General features: G+C 53.1%; 1 protein-coding gene across 2 annotated transcripts in view; it reads right to left on the bottom strand.

Annotated features, from left to right (window-relative positions):
• Window positions 1–3,908: 3,908 nt before the first annotated feature.
• GALNT14 (polypeptide N-acetylgalactosaminyltransferase 14) overlaps window positions 3,909–16,510 on the bottom strand; it is a 215,586-nt gene continuing 202,984 nt past the window's right edge. Inside the window, exons 14-15 of one of the 2 annotated variants that reach the window (XM_024731533.1) lie at window positions 5,721–5,840; window positions 3,909–4,499 (exon numbers count right to left, since the gene is read on the bottom strand). In XM_024731533.1, coding sequence (XP_024587301.1) covers window positions 4,341–4,499; window positions 5,721–5,840 — 279 coding nt within the window. In that variant the 3' untranslated portion in view covers window positions 3,909–4,340. The remainder of the gene's footprint in view (window positions 4,500–5,720; window positions 5,841–16,510) is intronic. The other variant, XM_024731534.1, reaches the window with a different exon arrangement.

A 16,510-nucleotide genomic window follows, 5' to 3' on the forward strand; every position in this document is an offset into this window, starting at 1 on the left:
GAGATTTCATTGTTATAAATTCGTCTTCTCGGTCCTCCATTTCTGCCTTTGCTATCTTTTTAAAACTCTAATGTCTGGTAGCTATAGCCAGGAGGTAATTAGGAAGTAGTATGAAAGAATCACAGGCTTATTCTCTCACTCACTCACAGAAATTTATTGAGGGTCTACGCTAAGACATGGTCCCAGAGCCAGTGGGAAAGACAGTGGTGACAGTTAATTATAGCACTAAGGAATTTTGGTCTGAGCTGACACAGGAAAGCCCCCTTCCACAAATACCTATAAATATTGGATAAAATTCAATTAAACAATTTGAAATCACAGCTGCATTTGAAAGGAAGGAAAGAGAAATTCCAGATTCCAAAGATGAGTGGGAACTCAAAGCCAGCATGGTGAATGAGAGCTGAAAGGGAGTGGAAGCCAGATATCTGTGCAATCAGGACTGGGGTTTCAACACCCCAGTGGAGGCAGATATGAAGACCACAGCTTCATGAGTGGCTGGGGCCAGAAATGGGACCCTACACTACACTTAAGTGGGTGCTCAGAAGGGCTAAACAAACCCCACCTACCAGCTGGCATGGCAGCAGGACAACAATTTGGGTAGAGGAAAGGTAATCTGCAAAGGATCAAAATCCAAGAGGGTGCCAAGCACAGATGTGGGGTCCAAATTCACTGAACTTTCACAGTGTGGAAACTACAATTGGAAAAATCAGTGTATATACTGGTTTGAACTCAATGGAACCCAACAGAGGCAAACTTGAACCTTCCCTGAGGCATGCTTCCACAGCCCAGAGGAAATAACTCCTGCTGAAGATGAGCTCACACAGAGAAATTACACAGTACATAAGAAAACAAACTGCCAAGAGAGTGTCTCAGATTCAATATGGCACCCAGCGTGGCCACCTATGCTGACTCCAGAACTACTGAAAAACTCCCGTTTCTGCCCATCCACTCAACACCATCATCCCTCCAACTCTAATCCAGGTACTGGAGAGTGCCTGAAGCCCCTGTCTCTCTTCTTTCCAGTTCAAAAATGTATACAACGCATGTATAAATTCCCTTTCATTTAATTCACACACCACACCATTTAGATACCTAGGAGCCCACATGGCTCACGTCTGTTCACGCTAGCCAGAGGCAACCACTGGTGAGGCGTTTCTGCCACACCTGGCCACACTCTCGCCCGGCAGTGTGATCAGACTGCTCCAGAGTGGTGACTCCCCAAGCTGGGTTTGGGGTCTCTATCTTGCTAGCCCATAAGATATGAAGAGAGTCGGTCCTTTTCTGCTTTCAGATGCTGATGTCATTGACAAGCTTTCACTTTCACTTTCACCCACAATACTGCTGGCCTACACAGTGAGGCGTTCCAGGTTCCTGAAATCTGGCATTCAAACTGAACGATCAGAGTTGACCGAGGACTCTAATTCAGCACCCACTAAAAGACCTTACTGCCCGGCAAAGCTTGGCCACCCTTGCTCTGCTGCATCATTGCAGGACACAGGAATCTCAGACTGGGGCAGGTTGCCGTCCCACCCAGGTATCATCAGCTTTGTCTTGAATCGGTGGAGCTTTGGAACTGCTGCTATTCTTGCTTTTAAATCACAAATTACTCTTGCTTTGGCTCCATCACCATCAACTTACTGAAGAGAGGGTATTTGGATAACCTTACACAGTTATAGGGATCCGTATTGGCATCAGTATTTTTTTTTGTTTTTTTTTGCGGTGTGCAGGCCTCTCACTGTTGTGGCCTCTCCCATCGCAGAGCACAGGCTCCGGACGCGCAGGCTCAGCGGCCATGGCTCACGGGCCCAGCTGCTCCACGGCATGTGGGATCCCCCCCGGACTGGGCCACGAACCCACATCCCCTGCATCGGCAGGCGGACTCTCAACCACTGCGCCACCAGGGAAGCCCTGGCATCAGTTTTTAAGTTCTGCTTTCCACTAAGGAGGTCGTAAGACACATACCCTGCAGCTCAAATGTGAACCTTTGGTGTCTCCATTAGCAAACTACCCCTCCACGTCCTTCACGGAGTCTTTGTTACTGTCCCAGCTTCTTTTACTAGTAAGAGGAAGGTCAGTGGGATCCCCGAGCCTTAGCTTTTCTGCCACATCTAAGCAGCTGAGATTAAAAAATAAAATGTTTGTCCCTCTGGGGCAGAGGCCTCCGTTCCTGTTTCCCCATTTCCATGCGTATTCAACAGAGACCTATGGCCACCTACACTCTGTGACTTTACAGGGCGAGTAAAAGGAGCAAGGTCCCTTCCTCTTGGACAAGGAGTCGTGTTTCCAATCACACCCGGAGGAAAATATTCACTGAGAGCTTCATGTGCCTGACTCAGCGCTGGGGCTAAAGTAAGTCACGAGCCAGCTTTCCCGCCACCGGGGAACTCCCAGACAGGCACAGCTACAGAGGGAGACGAGGACACGGATGGGGACAATACCAGCTCCTTAGTTATTTCAGTGCAGAATCTGTTTTCCCCTATTTAGGGGAGAGGGCTGGTGAAACTGTCTGTTCTTTCTTCTCTGCAAAACTGGTTTAAACCCGGTGGCCCTGTAGCTTTGAGCAGCCAGCAGAACTTCTATAGGTGTCTTTATCACATGGCCTCCTCGCCTTTCCACAGTGGGGCGTGAGCCAGCCCCACAGAACAGTCAAATCGTAACTAAAGAAGGCAATAGGAGGATTGCACAAACAAATCCAACCACCCGAGGACATGCTGGACCTGCACTCAGCCCTTCACTCTCCATGTCTGCAGTAGTCCACAGTCATGGATTTTTTAATGATGAGCTTGAACAAGGGGCATCACGGAAGGCTTTCTGGATGAAGGGGAGACAGACACCTGTTCGGGGTATAAGATGGGAGATGGATTCCGAAGTGGATCCAAATGGCCCCCACCTCCTGGTACCAGCTCTCCTGTGTAATCCTCTCCCCTTGAGTGTGGCTGGGCCTAGAGGCTCACTTCTCTCAAATAGAATGTGGGAGGTAACTTGTGAGACGAGGTTGGAAAGGACTGTGACTTCCGTCTTGCTGGTACTCTTGCCTTCCTGGCTTGCTTGGCTTGGTGGCTGGGTTAGAGAGGCCAACATGGCAAGGAACTGAGGGCAGCTTCTGGCCAACAGCGAAGAGCCACATCCTACCAACAACCACTGCCACACCTTGATTGCAACCTTTCAAGTCACCCTGAAGCAGGGGACCCAGGGAGGCTATGCCCCATAGAAACTGTGCGATCAGAGATGTGTGTTGCTTTAAGCTGCTAAGTTTTGGGGTCATTTGTTTCTCGGCGATAGATAGCTAAAACCATTACTAATTAGCACGTGGTGAACTTACCTCGGCCGAGAATGTACAGGCAATTCCAGGAACTTTTAAACAACATGGGTTGGTTCTTTTCTTAAAGCCTAGTTACTAAGAATGCACAACCACCATACCCAATTCCCAGAACACACTGGGGATTTGTTAGAGGAAGAAACTCTCACACCGATGGCCACAGACTATAAAGCCATCAGGGCCCACAGAGACGCCTAGAGCAGTGATTCCAACCAGGGAGGAGCCTGGACCCTGCCCTGGACCTACCGCAGTGGGATCCCCACAGGTAGACCCTAGGGCTGCTGAATTGATACAGTTTCCCCAGATGAGACAGACTGTGTATCCCTAGGTAGGAAACACTGCTGTCCTTTGCCCCCCACCCCCCCAACTTGATGTAACAGGAGATGAAGGGCCAGAGAAGTTACGTGTCTTCTCCAGGTGGCACTGCCTGCCAGCGGCAGCTCAGGATCAGAGGGCAGGTTTCCCATCTCTCCGTCCTCTTTTTCCACCCCCAACAAGGCCCCACCACCTGCCCACCCCGACTCAAAGGAGAACTCAGCCTAGCTCTGAGCTACCCTAAGTGGAAACAAAGGAGGAGAGACACAGACAGAACTTCCACGGTTCCTTTATTTGTTTTGAAAAGCACCTCCGCCCTTCGTCTCTCAGTCGAGTCCTGGCCTAGTGACGACGAAGGCTGCTCTCTCTGGCCTCTTTCGTTAAGACAGGGAACCACATCAACACTTCCCATCAGATCTCTGCCTCCAGGTACCGTGCAGGGGCAGACCCAGCCAGGACTGGAACTTAACGGCCTTGAGAACACGGGGATCTGTCTGTCTCTGAGTTGCTCTTGGCTTGCAATCTCTTCCTGCATCCTCCCTGACAGCCGTTCCTGTCCTGGGGGCGGGGGGGGGGGGGGCTCTGCCTTCGCCTCCCCATTCAGGGCTTCTGCAGTAGTTCGGGGCTGCCTGCAGCCTGGTTTCCAGTCCGATTCTCATCCGGGGAAGCGCCACCCCACGACCCCTGTCGGTTCCGACACGGATCTTCAAGAGCTCACCAGGTCCCAGTGCTGGCTCATAAGTGAGGACTCACACGGATTGACAACGATCTCCCTGCCGCTCTCAGTGCCATCGCCAAGCATGTCCGTGTCTAGGCAGAGGTGGGATGCTACATGCTCGATGCGGGAACCAGTCTTGCTCCATTGCTGGGAAGATGGAGAGGGGAGAGGATGAACCAGAATTCTCCGGCTAAGGTCCTGGGTCCTAGCAATAGTATTGGGAGTTCCAGCGTAATCAGAAATGTTGACACCACATGGCTAGGGTCATCCAGAGACTTGACTTCACGGTCTCATGGAGGAAGAAAACTGCAACTAATTGCCTTGCCAGGTATTGTTGTTGGTTTTCTTTTTTTTTTTTTTTTTTATCGGATTAAAAAAAGTAAAAGCGAAATCAATATGTTTGCTAGGAAAACTCATTAGAAGGCAATAACGTTCCAAGCCATAGGCCAGAAAATGTGACGCGGGTCAGTCACGGGAGCAGCTAAAGAAATGATCCACGCTCGGTATCTGCACCGTCATGAAGAAGCGGGTGAGAATGAAGAGGGGGGATGGCGAGGCAGCGGTGGGGAGGGGCTCCTGGGCAGCACCTGAAGCCGAACCTCTGCTCCTCCAAAGTGCTTCAGCACACGAGGGGCCCAAGTAGAGAAGGGGGTCTCGTGCTGCTGCTTCCCAGACTTCACCTCACTGGACAAGGAGGGAGGGGATGGACACGTATTGGGGAGCTACCACTGACCAGGTATCATGGATCATCTCAGTGAATTGCTCTAAACAGCTACCCTGTGCGATGGGCATCATCAACCTCATTTCATAGAGGAGGAAACTGAAGCTCAGAGAGGTCCAGTAACCTGCCAAGGGTCACACAGCCAGCGAGCCATGAAAATGGATATTTGAATCTCGGTCTCTCTAACACCAGGACCCAGTTGGCAGGAAACTGAGTGGAGCCAACACTGTGCCACCAGAGAAACTGGGCACAAGGTACATCCAGAGCGCTATGAACTTTGCTGGACGTCCTGCCAGAGGCCAAGGCCCCCGAAGGCAGAGGTTCGAGTCCTGTTCATCCTTGTGGCCCTGCAGGCTCCGTCCCAGTATGCTCCTGCTCTGGGATCCTGGGTGGGCGTCGGAGCAAGACAGGGCGGTACAAGATACACATGCAAGCTGAGGTATAGCGCGGTCAATAGGCTTTCACACGGCAGCGGATCGCTGCTGCGGGCACCACGGAATGTATCAGAGGCCCCTCCCTCCCTCTCCTAACCAGAGGACCTCTTCCTTATCAACCCTTCCTCCTCTGAAGCTTCTCTCTTTTCCTGCACACGAGACTTAGACCTACACCGGCGGCCACGTCCCAGGGCAGACGCGCTGAGCACTTACCTGTCTGTCATCTCCATTCTTGCAAAGGACAAGAACCACCGGGGCGCCAGGGAACAAGGTGATGACTGACAGGCACAGCTCCTCCTGGAGGATCTGCTGGGTGTATGTGAAGGCCCAGATCTGGAGGGGAAGAGGCCAGAAAGGGTCACCTCAGCATGCTTGGAAGCCACCCCTGCTGGGATAGTACTGTGCCTACGTGTGACAATTAGCACCGCTTGGTACGAAGCACCGGGCGGGGTGGGGTGGGGGTGGGGTTCCAGCGGGAATCGACTGTCAACAGGTCACCTGGGAAAATGCTACTCAAGAGCCAGAGATTCTTGGGTCACACCCTCGGTGAAGTCCTCGCCCCTCTCCCAAGAAGGGGACTGGCCTGGGGCATGCAGGCTGCCTCTGAGAGGCAAGGACCAATTCTGGGCTTTGGGCAGGAGACTGAAGGACACCCCGGCCGAACTGCATGGTCTCCAGTTTCTCCGTTTGGATTGGTGTCTGTTCCCCACACTTGACATTTCACATAGCTACCGGGCAGGTCACCCCCCCATCCTCCCAGCTGTCTTTAGAAAGTCCCTTCTTTGAAAAGGAGTCCAAATTGGCGCCCTGAGAACGTGAGAGTTGTGACAAGAGGCAGATGGAGGGGCAAAGGGAATGAGGAGGGGGTGGGAGAGGAGAAGGAAGGAGAGAAGGAAGTTGTGAGAAATAAAATCATTCCAAGAGGGCACATGCACGCCAGCACTCCAGGAGAACAGAGCACTTGGCCCCGGAGCTCCTGCAGCGGGAGCAGCTAAGGAATCGGATGGACACGCAGAGTTCTGACGGAGGCGAAGGGAACGGGGCATTCGGTGAGGTTCATTACGAGGAAGGAGGAACGTTTCCTTCAAGCGCCAGAGACCAGAGAGCAACCAACTGCTGAAGCAGCCCGGGCCACCACCCAGCTCTTCGATCAGAGGCAGAAATGCTGTCATAATAGTTGTCAAATGTGAACCTTCAAGAGGTTTTTCCTAGGTTGTAAAACAGGGATAACATCTGTCCTTTGTCTTATCATGGGGCCGAGAAGACTTGTGAATCGGATGCCCCGAGGGGAGCTGCAGAGAGGACCCCTTTAAGGGCTGTACCTCTCCTCTTCCACGACACCCTTACCGTCCAGTGGACCTTCTGTCCCTGCACCAGGCCACTTGGTGTCGAGAGACGACCTAGACCAGAAAGTACTCCCTGGGGAGTGGATGGAAATAGAGACGAACAAAGACTGGCTGTGAGTTGAGAATTCCTGAAGCCTGGGGATGGGTACATGGGGGTTCTTCATACTCTTCCACTGAGTTCGATTTCTGTATCTGTTCAGTTTTCTTTTTAATAATAAAACGTTAGGAAATGTACTCTTCTGGCCTTGTGAACATCACCATGCTATGCAAACCATTTGCCTTCCTCCAGGGTAAGCTGCAACGGGAAGACGCCTGTATGCATGGAGGTAACGTCGGAACCATGACAAGATGGCTAATAGCAGCTCACATTTCTTGAGCACCTACTATGTGCCAGGCACTGTTCTGGGAGCTTTACACATGTTAACTTAATCACAAGATTCCAATTAGGTAGGTGTTGTCATTATTCCCCTTTTACAGATGAGGAAGGTAAGGCTCAGAGAGGTTATCCTAAGTCAGGTACAGAAAGTGGCCCCTGCTCCCACTCTCCCCAACAGCTCTGCTTGAGCTACTGCTGCCGCTGGGGTCATGGCTCGTTCCGGGCCCTTTGATTCAGTTTAATCTCGGAAGACCCCTCCTCTAGGTCGTAAATATTAAAACAATAGATCAGCTCCTCCTTGACAGGAGATAGCTGGCAGGAGCTTCCTCCTCTTGGCCACTTCCCAGTGGCAGCCCCTGTGAGAAGGGAAACCAAGGTCACAGCCCGTGTCGGGGGCCGGGGAGGGGGCAGACCAGAGAGTAGGCCCCTCCCCTGACACTGATGGGAACCGGACAAGAGTATGAACGGAGGTCCACCCGCCGCGGACGCCACACCAGACCAGGGGACACGCGTGGCGCTGGCTTCCAGCCTGGGCTGCCCCCCTTTACTTCCCACCCCACCTCTGTCCCCCACTGTGAACTCCCAGCCTGCATCTATCTCCCTGCTTGGTCACTCCCCTCTCAAGGGTCCCCCTAGGGCCTGGGTGTGTGGACCTGGGACACAGTCCATCCTCTGGAACGGACCCAGGGGAGAGAGATCCATCCAAATCCTGAAATCAGGCTCGGGTCATTAGGGTGGCGGATTTTGGGGTCCTACACATTTGGGGAGTGTAATGTAGAAGGTAGACACAGGTCCTAGGCGTGAGCCCTGAGAATTCCTTGGCCTGTGGTGCGGGGGGAGAGTAGGGCCCAGGTACAAGGGCAGGGCTGCCAGGGGGCCATTTGCCCAGGCCCACCGCACCACTGGCCTCAATGTTAGACTTCTGCATTGCCTGGAAATGAGGATAAACACACAGTCACCGACATGGAAAGAAGATGAGGCTCATCGCTCCGTCCCACTACCCGACCACACAGCTTGCAGTGAACCATGAATTTGCATCTTAAAAATAAACCCTGTAATTATCTTATGATCACTACAATACACTAGCTTTGTGTTTTTTATGTTAAAAGCATTAATTGATTAAATATAAAAACTTAAAATATACCACAATTGCTGGTAGCCCATTTTGGCACTTCCTTTTTTTTTTTTGCAGTACACGGGTCTCTCACTGTTGTGGCCTCTGCCGTTGCGGAGCACAGGCTCCAGACGCGCAGGCTCAGCGGCCATGGCTCACGGGCCCAGCCGCTCCACGGCATGTGGGATCTTCCCGGACCGGGGCACGAACCTGCGTCCCCTGCATCGGCAGGCAGACTCTCAATCACCGCGCCACCAGGGAAGCCCTTGGCACTTCTTTTTGAATATCCTAGGGGCTTCAAAAACCAGAAGTGCTGAGGATGGCATGGGGTAGCTTGGGGAGTGGTGGTCCTTTTAACTCTGAGACACCCCATCCACAAATGCCTTCCAGGAAGGAATGTATATGGTACCCTGGGGGCTCTGAGGAAACCACCTCGAGACGCCTGGGGGAGAACGTGCACAGGCACAGACAGGTATTGAAGCCCTCATACTATGTGGACTTTCCATTAGCTGGTGCTATACTGGCATCGAAATAATTCGGCCTCGCAATTCCCCAGAGGGACGCAGCTCTGTGGCCACACATATGCAAGAGAAGAGAGTTAAGGGGGAAGCAGAACATGGGAGCAGATGGGGAAGGAAGCAAGGAGAGGTTTTCCGATTCCTATTCTGCGGCCTGTCAGGCTTTGCAGAATGGTCGGTGATGAATGGGTTTATTAAATGAATCTCAGAGTCAGAAATGAATTCAAGAAGGCGGCAGTGGTTGCTCAGGCTGGCCTGGCCTCGATCGGTGAGCACTGGCGGCTCCATTTCGGGGACTGGCAAAGTCACAGCCTTCAACCCAATGCACACAGACACGGCCATATCCATGGAAGCTAACCCAGAGGCCATCCTGGAGGTGGTGTGGGATGCCTCGCCCCTCTGGGACGGGTTGGTAAGGAGTCGAGGAGGAGGCAGTCCATTCCTGGCCCTCCAGCCTCTTTGCTGCTGCCCTGGAAGAGGGGAACTGATGCTGGGGAGGGGATGGTCCAGGCCGGACAGCCTGAAGGCCTTCTGTGCTCGGAGGAAGTCTCTGGAGCTGCCAGTGTGGGTGGGAGACAGGAGTGACCCGTCACTGGGGGAGGAGACTTCTCGCTAGTAAATGCTCACCTGGCCACGGCAGCTAGCCTGGGGCTTACTGTCCTGCACTGGCTGGAGAAGCAGAGAGGAAAGATTTTCTTCAGAGGAGATACCTGAAGGAATTAAGTTCTGAAGGGAGCAGGCATGAAGCTAAGCTGGGGGCCAAGCGCAGGGGCTGATCTTAGAATGGTCCAGAGCCACCGCCAGTAGGCAAGGGCACTGCTTTCCAGCTGGGGTGCTTTTGCCCCTAGCCACCTACCCAGGGGACAGCTGGCAGTGTCTGGAGGCATTGTTATGACTAGGTCGGGGCTGTTACTGACACCTAGTGGGTGTGGTCAGGGATGTTGCTAAACATTCTACAATGCACAGACAGTCCCTGCAACAAAGAATTACCAACTGTGCTGAGGTTGAGAAACCCTAGCCTAGCCTTTTTTTTTTTAGTTTTTGTTGGATATAGTTGCTTTACAATGTTGTGTTAGTTTCTGCTGTACAGCAAAGTGAATCAGCTATCTGTATACACATAACCCCTCTTTTTTGGGTTTCCTTCCCATTTAGGTCACCACAGAGCACTGAGTAGAGTTCCCTGTGCTATGCAATAAGTTCTCATTACCTAGCCTAGTCTTAAGAGTTTGGTATCTGGAGGCGGCAGGGCCGTGTCTGAACCCCGCTCTGGCGCTACTAGCATATGACCTGGGTAGCCTTGGTCACCTCCTCTAAGCCTGCTGTGAAACCCCCATCTGTGAAATGGGGGTTATTATGAAGCTGAAACAAGCAGATGCTCGTGGAGCACTCAGCCCGCTGCCCAGCCCCTGGAGGAGAGTCTCCGTGAACCATCTTTTTCCAACACATGGGAAGGAGTGGTTGGATGAGGACAGAGAAACATCGCCATGTGGACAGACGTTAGGGGGCTGTGTTTTCCTTAAGGCAGAAGCATACATCATTTTCTGCTGGTGGTGAGTTCCCTGTTCAAAAATTCTCCCGTGTGGGGAAGAGTAAACAACGGAAAAGAAACAGTGGATGGGAGGCAGCCCTGCTGGCTGTGCTGTGGTTAGACGGCCAAAATAACTCGGTGCCGAGGGACGCTTCTGTTCTTGATTGTTCACCTTCCGTTGTCTACGTGACCCTCACAGCCACCCTGGGAAGTAGGTACGATTGGATGGAAGGCGGACTGAGGTCAGTGGTTGCTCTGGGCAATGCCAGGGGCAGACCCTGGGGTTGACTGTGAATGCGGGACCTCCCTGGTGAGACGGGATCTGAGCCAAGCGCGTCCAAGGCCACGGGCTGGCCTCAAACCTTGTAGGCCACACAGGGCATTGCCCTCGTCCATCGAACACGCCCTGAAGCCTGCTTCAGACAAGATGCTGGGAACGAATGAGTGGGTTCAAGCGAACATTTAGTTCAGCCGACCTCTTGATGCACCCGTATGGCTGCGAGATCCCCCAGATGCACCGACTGGCTGTGCGGGGGACCTTCACCACCCGCAGGGACAGAGCTCAGCCGTGCCCTGGTGGGGGCCCTCGGACCAGGGGCGGCTCTGAGACATGCTCCTCTCCTTCAACTGGGACTAGACTCACTTTGGGGATCTTTGTTTCCAGTCCATCGTGTCCTTTCCTCCCAAGCTGTAAGAATACACCCAGTACATATTGTATTAGGCCAGGCTGTTGGACTCTGGAGTGACTGCTGGGGCTAAGACCCTGGCTCGCTTGTTTTTTAACCCCATAAACTTGGGTGAGTTACTTAACTCTGCGCCTCAGTCCCCTCAGCTGTGAAATGCAGATCACAGCAGCCCCGTACTCGGAGGGTAACACATATACGTGCCCAGTATGGCGCTGAACAGGGAGCAAGTGCTCAGTTACTCTCCGCCCGTTGGCTGTGATAGTGGAGGATGCCAACAGGAGGAGAGACGGCCCTGGAGATCCTCCTTTGGAAAACTGCCTTTGCTTTGCCTCCCAGGACAGATGCCGGAGAGGCAGTCGTGATGGGGCCATTCCCAAGGGCGTGCTGAGAAAGCCGGGGAGGAAGGGTGGTATCAGGCAGGGAAGGTGACCGCTGGCAACCTGTCCCACTGGCAGACTCACCGAGAGGTGCCAATGTGGGTCCGGGTTTGGGGAAAGAGCTTTGATCTTCATCTCACCCACCCAGGCTATCTAGTGGCCTGCATGCATCCTTCACAAGCCAGTAGCCTGAACTGCTGGGGATCCAGGGGGGAGGACACACTAAAACGTTTTTCATTTATGTTTTTTCCCTTTCTTTAAATTGGGATACAGTGAGATTGGTGCATCTGTCTTCTTTCTATCTTTCACAAATATTTTTCTAGGGAATCCAATAAAATTGAGAGGAAACCTACTACCCAGAAGGCTTCTGGGGCTTCACAAATTTACAAACTGATGATGTATTTCTCTTTCTACCCAAGGCATCAGGTTGCTGCCATCTTGAATACACACCCAGGTTAGATATTTTGTTCCCAAGGTTGACAAACCAGCCAAAGAAAGGGAAGGGAGGGAGGGTGAGGGATGGATGGGGCTGCGGTGGAGCAGGGTCGTGAGCCAGCATTGGAGCCAGAGGACAGCCATGGTTGGACGGTCTGCTTTCAACAATGAGGACAGCCACGTGCACGGGGACACGCCACCTGGAGAGTCAGTGGCCAGCTGGAAGCAGAGCTCAGGGCCCCCGAGCCCCATCCTCTGCTGCTCTTTCACCCCACGTGTTGAAGACGCCGGAATCTACCACCCAAATAACCTGAGCCTGATTTCAGGACTTGTGTGGATCTCTCTCCCCTGGGTCCGTTCCAGAGGATGGACTGTGTCCCAGGTCCACACACCCAGGCCCTAGGGGGACCCTTGAGAGGGGAGTGACCAAGCAGGGAGATAGATGCAGGCTGGGAGTTCACAGTGGGGGACAGAGGTGGGGTGGGAAGTAAAGGGGGGCAGCCCAGGCTGGAAGCCAGCGCCACGCGTGTCCCCTGGTCTGGTGTGGCGTCCGCGGCGGGTGGACCTCCGTTCATACTCTTGTCCGGTTCCCATCAGTGTCAGGGGAGGGGCCTACTCTCTGGTCTGCCCCCTCCCCGGCCCCCGACACGGGCTGTGACCTTGGTTTCCCTTCTCACAGGGGCTGCCACTGGGAAGTGGCCAAGAGGAGGAAGCTCCTGCCAGCTATCTCCTGTCAAGGAGGAGCTGATCTATTGTTTTAATATTTACGACCTGGAGGAGGGGTCTCCCGAGATTAAACTGAATCAAAGGGCCCGGAACGAGCCATGACCCCAGCGGCAGCAGTAGCTCGAGCAGAGCTGTGGAGCCAGGTCTCCAAATCCTGCCTTACTTCCAAATCCTCACTTACTAGTGTATGACCTTGGAGAATTCTCTCCAGGTCTCAGGTTCATCATGTGCAAAACGAGGATAATAGTAACACCTGCTTAATCGGCTTGACGTGGCCTCTCAGAGACAGAGAGGCAGGGGCAGGAGAGAAGGGGAACGAGTCACATGAAGGGGTCTGAGGGGCAGATGCAACTTCTCTGGACAGGCCAAGAGGCAGGACAAGCTGAGAGATGCAAGAGGGGAGAAGAGGCAAAGGAGGGTTATCACATTAGCAGGAGGCGCTGGGAAGGAGGACGACGGGACGGGTAGTTTACGTAGGAAAGAGCAGCAGACGCCGAAAGCATGAGAAACGTAGTGTAAGTCAGTCCTGCAAGGGTATATACTCCACGCACACACGTGCACACGCCCAGAAACACATGCACACGCCCACACGCCCACACACTTGGGGGACGAGCCTAGCTGAAATTGCTATGCGGATTTCTATCAGTGGGTTCAACACCTTCAGAATACTTGGACAGGCACCCCAGGCCTGCTGTTGGCCGCGCGTCCCGCTAGGAGAGGGCTGTGTCTAACCCGGCGTAATCCCATCCAGCACCCCAGCATGCAGCCTGGTGCCCAGGGCACCGTGCACACTCGGTGGGTGTCATCTGTTGAAGGGAACTGAACATCGTCCTGTCTCCTGTGTTCTTCCCATATCCTGAATTCGCACTGCTGCCACACACACCCAACTGTTCTCTCCAAAGCACAGAGGAGTGACAGCTGGGCACGATTTTCTACAAAAGAACTCTTTGCTCACTTGAACAGTTACTCTGCTAAACCTTAGTTTCCCACAGCGACAGCTTTCTCCTCTCCCCTTTCTCACTCCACTGGGATGTCAGCCAGAATAAGTGCCACTCTCCTCTAGTCAAATAAAGGCCTGGCAGCTTCTCCCTGGGCCAGGCTTTTGGGTGGCCCCTCCCTGAGACCAGAGATCCCATGGCTCCCCCCGCCACCTTCCTTATGCAGCCAGAGACATTAAGTACCAGAAAAACCCCTACTTTGCTAGAAACAGATGCGGCAAACTTCTGTCTCAGGGAAAGGGGGATGATAACATTTTGGCTGTTTGCGATCCCCCATGAGCAGGGCCCACACATAGATTCAGAAGACAGGGATGTGTGTTATCTACTCACACATTCTACAAAATGCCACTGACAAGTGGTATCATTCTCAACCAGGCTGCCACACCTAAAGTGAAACCGACACCTCTGTTTCCTTCCCCTTTTCCTGTCTGACTCAGGCAGCCCCCTTCCGTGTCTTGCTGGAGCGGAGATTATTTTTGGAAAAAATCTCAGCAAGCTGGAGGCTGGTGGTGCAATGCCTCAAATGCCAGGCTGAGAGTGTGGGTTTCTGTGGTAGACAATGGGGAGCCATTGAAGGCTGCATGGAGATGGGGAACAATGGTTTGGTGATCACATGTTACTGGAGGCTGTGGCCAGAATCTAACACAGTGGTTCCCAAGCAGGGTGGTTTTGGCCCCCAGGGGCATTTGGTAAAGCCTGGAGACAGCTTTGACTGGCAATGACTGGTATGTATGGGGTGCTCCTGGCATCTGGTGGGCAGAGACCAGGGATGCTGCTAGACGGCCTACAGTACACAGGATGGTGTACCACAAAGAGTGACCCAGCCCCAAATGTCAAGAGTGCCGAGGCTGAGGGCCGCTGATCTGGCATGAAGAAGTGAATGTTGGGGCCAAGAGCAGCTATTCTGAGGGGAGAAGGGATGGGATTTGCAGGAATGGGGGATGTGGGAGAAAGAGGAGCCATGGAAGACAGACAGGAGAGAATTAGTGGCATGATGAGGTGGCCGGGGAGCCTGACAGGCGCTTGGAGCCATCTGTTGGCTTGAGTTTCCGAGGCATTTGTTGTGGTTGTGGACTCACTAGATCACCCTGTGTTTGAGAGAGAGAGTCCGGCAGGGATGTCTAAGTGTAAACCCGCCATCCTGGAGCCATCTCCTGGGCTCTCACAGCCTCCTACCCCTGAGGATAAAAGTCAATCTCCTCAGCTGGGAAAAGGGGCCATGACGCACCTCTTCCCTCCTCTCCAGTCTTACCTTTGCTGCTCCCTCACCATTCTACCCCTCTGATCACAATCTCCCTGCAGCCTTTCAAAGGCATCCTGGCTCCCAGCCCCGGGCCTTGGTACATGCTGGATTTGCCCACCTGCCCTTTCTTCCCTTCGTGACCTGGCCTATTTCTACTCATCTCTCAGGATACAGCTCATTTTCAGGTCCTCTGGGAAGACTTCCCCAATCCTTGTGTAGAAGTTGGATATCATCTCTCTGCACTTCTATAGCACTGTGGACCAAACTCTCTCCAGGACAGAGATTATATCAAAATGGCTGCTGACTTGCTTCTTTTTTGCATTAGATCCCTCGAGGGGCCATGGTGGCCTGCAACCTAGCCCTTCACCTGTGCATCTCCACAGTCAACAGAGGACACAGACGTTTGTTGAGTGAATGAATGAATAAATGAATGAATTCATGGATGGATGAAGTTACAGAATTTGTGAATCAAGAAAACAGAGGAGAAGGAGGGAAGATGGCAGAAGAGTAAGACACAGAGATCACCTTCCTCACCACAAATACATCAGAAATACATCTACACGTGTAACAACTCCTACAGAACACCTACTGAACACTGGCAGAAGACCTCAGACCTCCCAAAAGTCAAGAAAGACCCCACGTACCTGGGTAGGGCAAAAGAAAACAGAATAAACAGAGACAAAAGAATAGAGATGGGACCTGCACCAGTGGGAGGGAGCCGTGAAGGAGGAAAGGTTTCCACACACTAGGAAGCCCCTTCGCGGGCGAGACTGCAGGTGGCGGAGGGGGGAAGCTTCGGAGCCGCGGAGGGGAGCGCAGCAACAGGGGTGCGAAGGGCAAAACGGAGAGATTCCCGCACAGAGGATCGGTGCCAATCAGCACTCACCAGCCCGAGAGGCTTGTCTGCTCACCCGCCGGGGCGGGCGGGGCTGGGAGCTGAGGCTCGGGCTTCAATCGGAGCGCAGGGAGAGGGCTGGGGTTGGCGGCGTGAACACAGCCTGAAGGGGTTAGTGCACCACGGCTAGCCGGGAAGGACTCCGGGGAAAAGTCTGGAGCTGCCAAAGAGGCAAGAGACTTTTTCTTCCCTCTTTGTTTCCTGGTGCGCGAGGAGAGGGGATTAAGAGCGCTGCTTAAAGGAGCTCCAGAGACGGGCTCAAGCTGTGGCTAAAAGCACGGACCCCAGAGACGGGCAGGAGACACTAAGGCTGCTGCTGCCGCCACCAAGAAGCCTGTGTGCGAGCATAGGTCACTATCCACAACCCCCTTCGGGGCAGCCTGTGCAGCCCACCACTGCCAGGATCCCAGGATCCAGGGACAACTCTCCCGGGAGAATGCACAGCGCACCTCAGGCTGGTGCAACGTCCCGCCGGCCTCTGCCGCCGCAGGCTCGCCCCATGCACTCCGTGCCCCTCCCTCCCCCGGCCCGAGTGAATCCCTTTTCCTCTTTTTGTGTGTATGTGTATGCTTCTGTGTGCGATTTTGTCTGTATAGTTTTGCTTTCTCCATTTGTCCTAGGGTTCTATCCGTCCGTTTTTTTTTTTTTACTTTTCAAAAACTTTGTTTTCTTAATAATTATTTTTTATTTTAATAACTTTATTTTATTTTACCTTACTTTATTTTATTTTCTTTTATCCTCTTTCTTTCTACTTTTTCTCC

The sequence above is a fragment of the Neophocaena asiaeorientalis genome, unplaced genomic scaffold, assembly GCF_003031525.2.
Source record: "Neophocaena asiaeorientalis asiaeorientalis breed wild unplaced genomic scaffold, Neophocaena_asiaeorientalis_V1.1 scaffold689, whole genome shotgun sequence".
In the NCBI taxonomy this organism is placed as follows: Eukaryota; Metazoa; Chordata; class Mammalia; order Artiodactyla; family Phocoenidae; genus Neophocaena; species Neophocaena asiaeorientalis.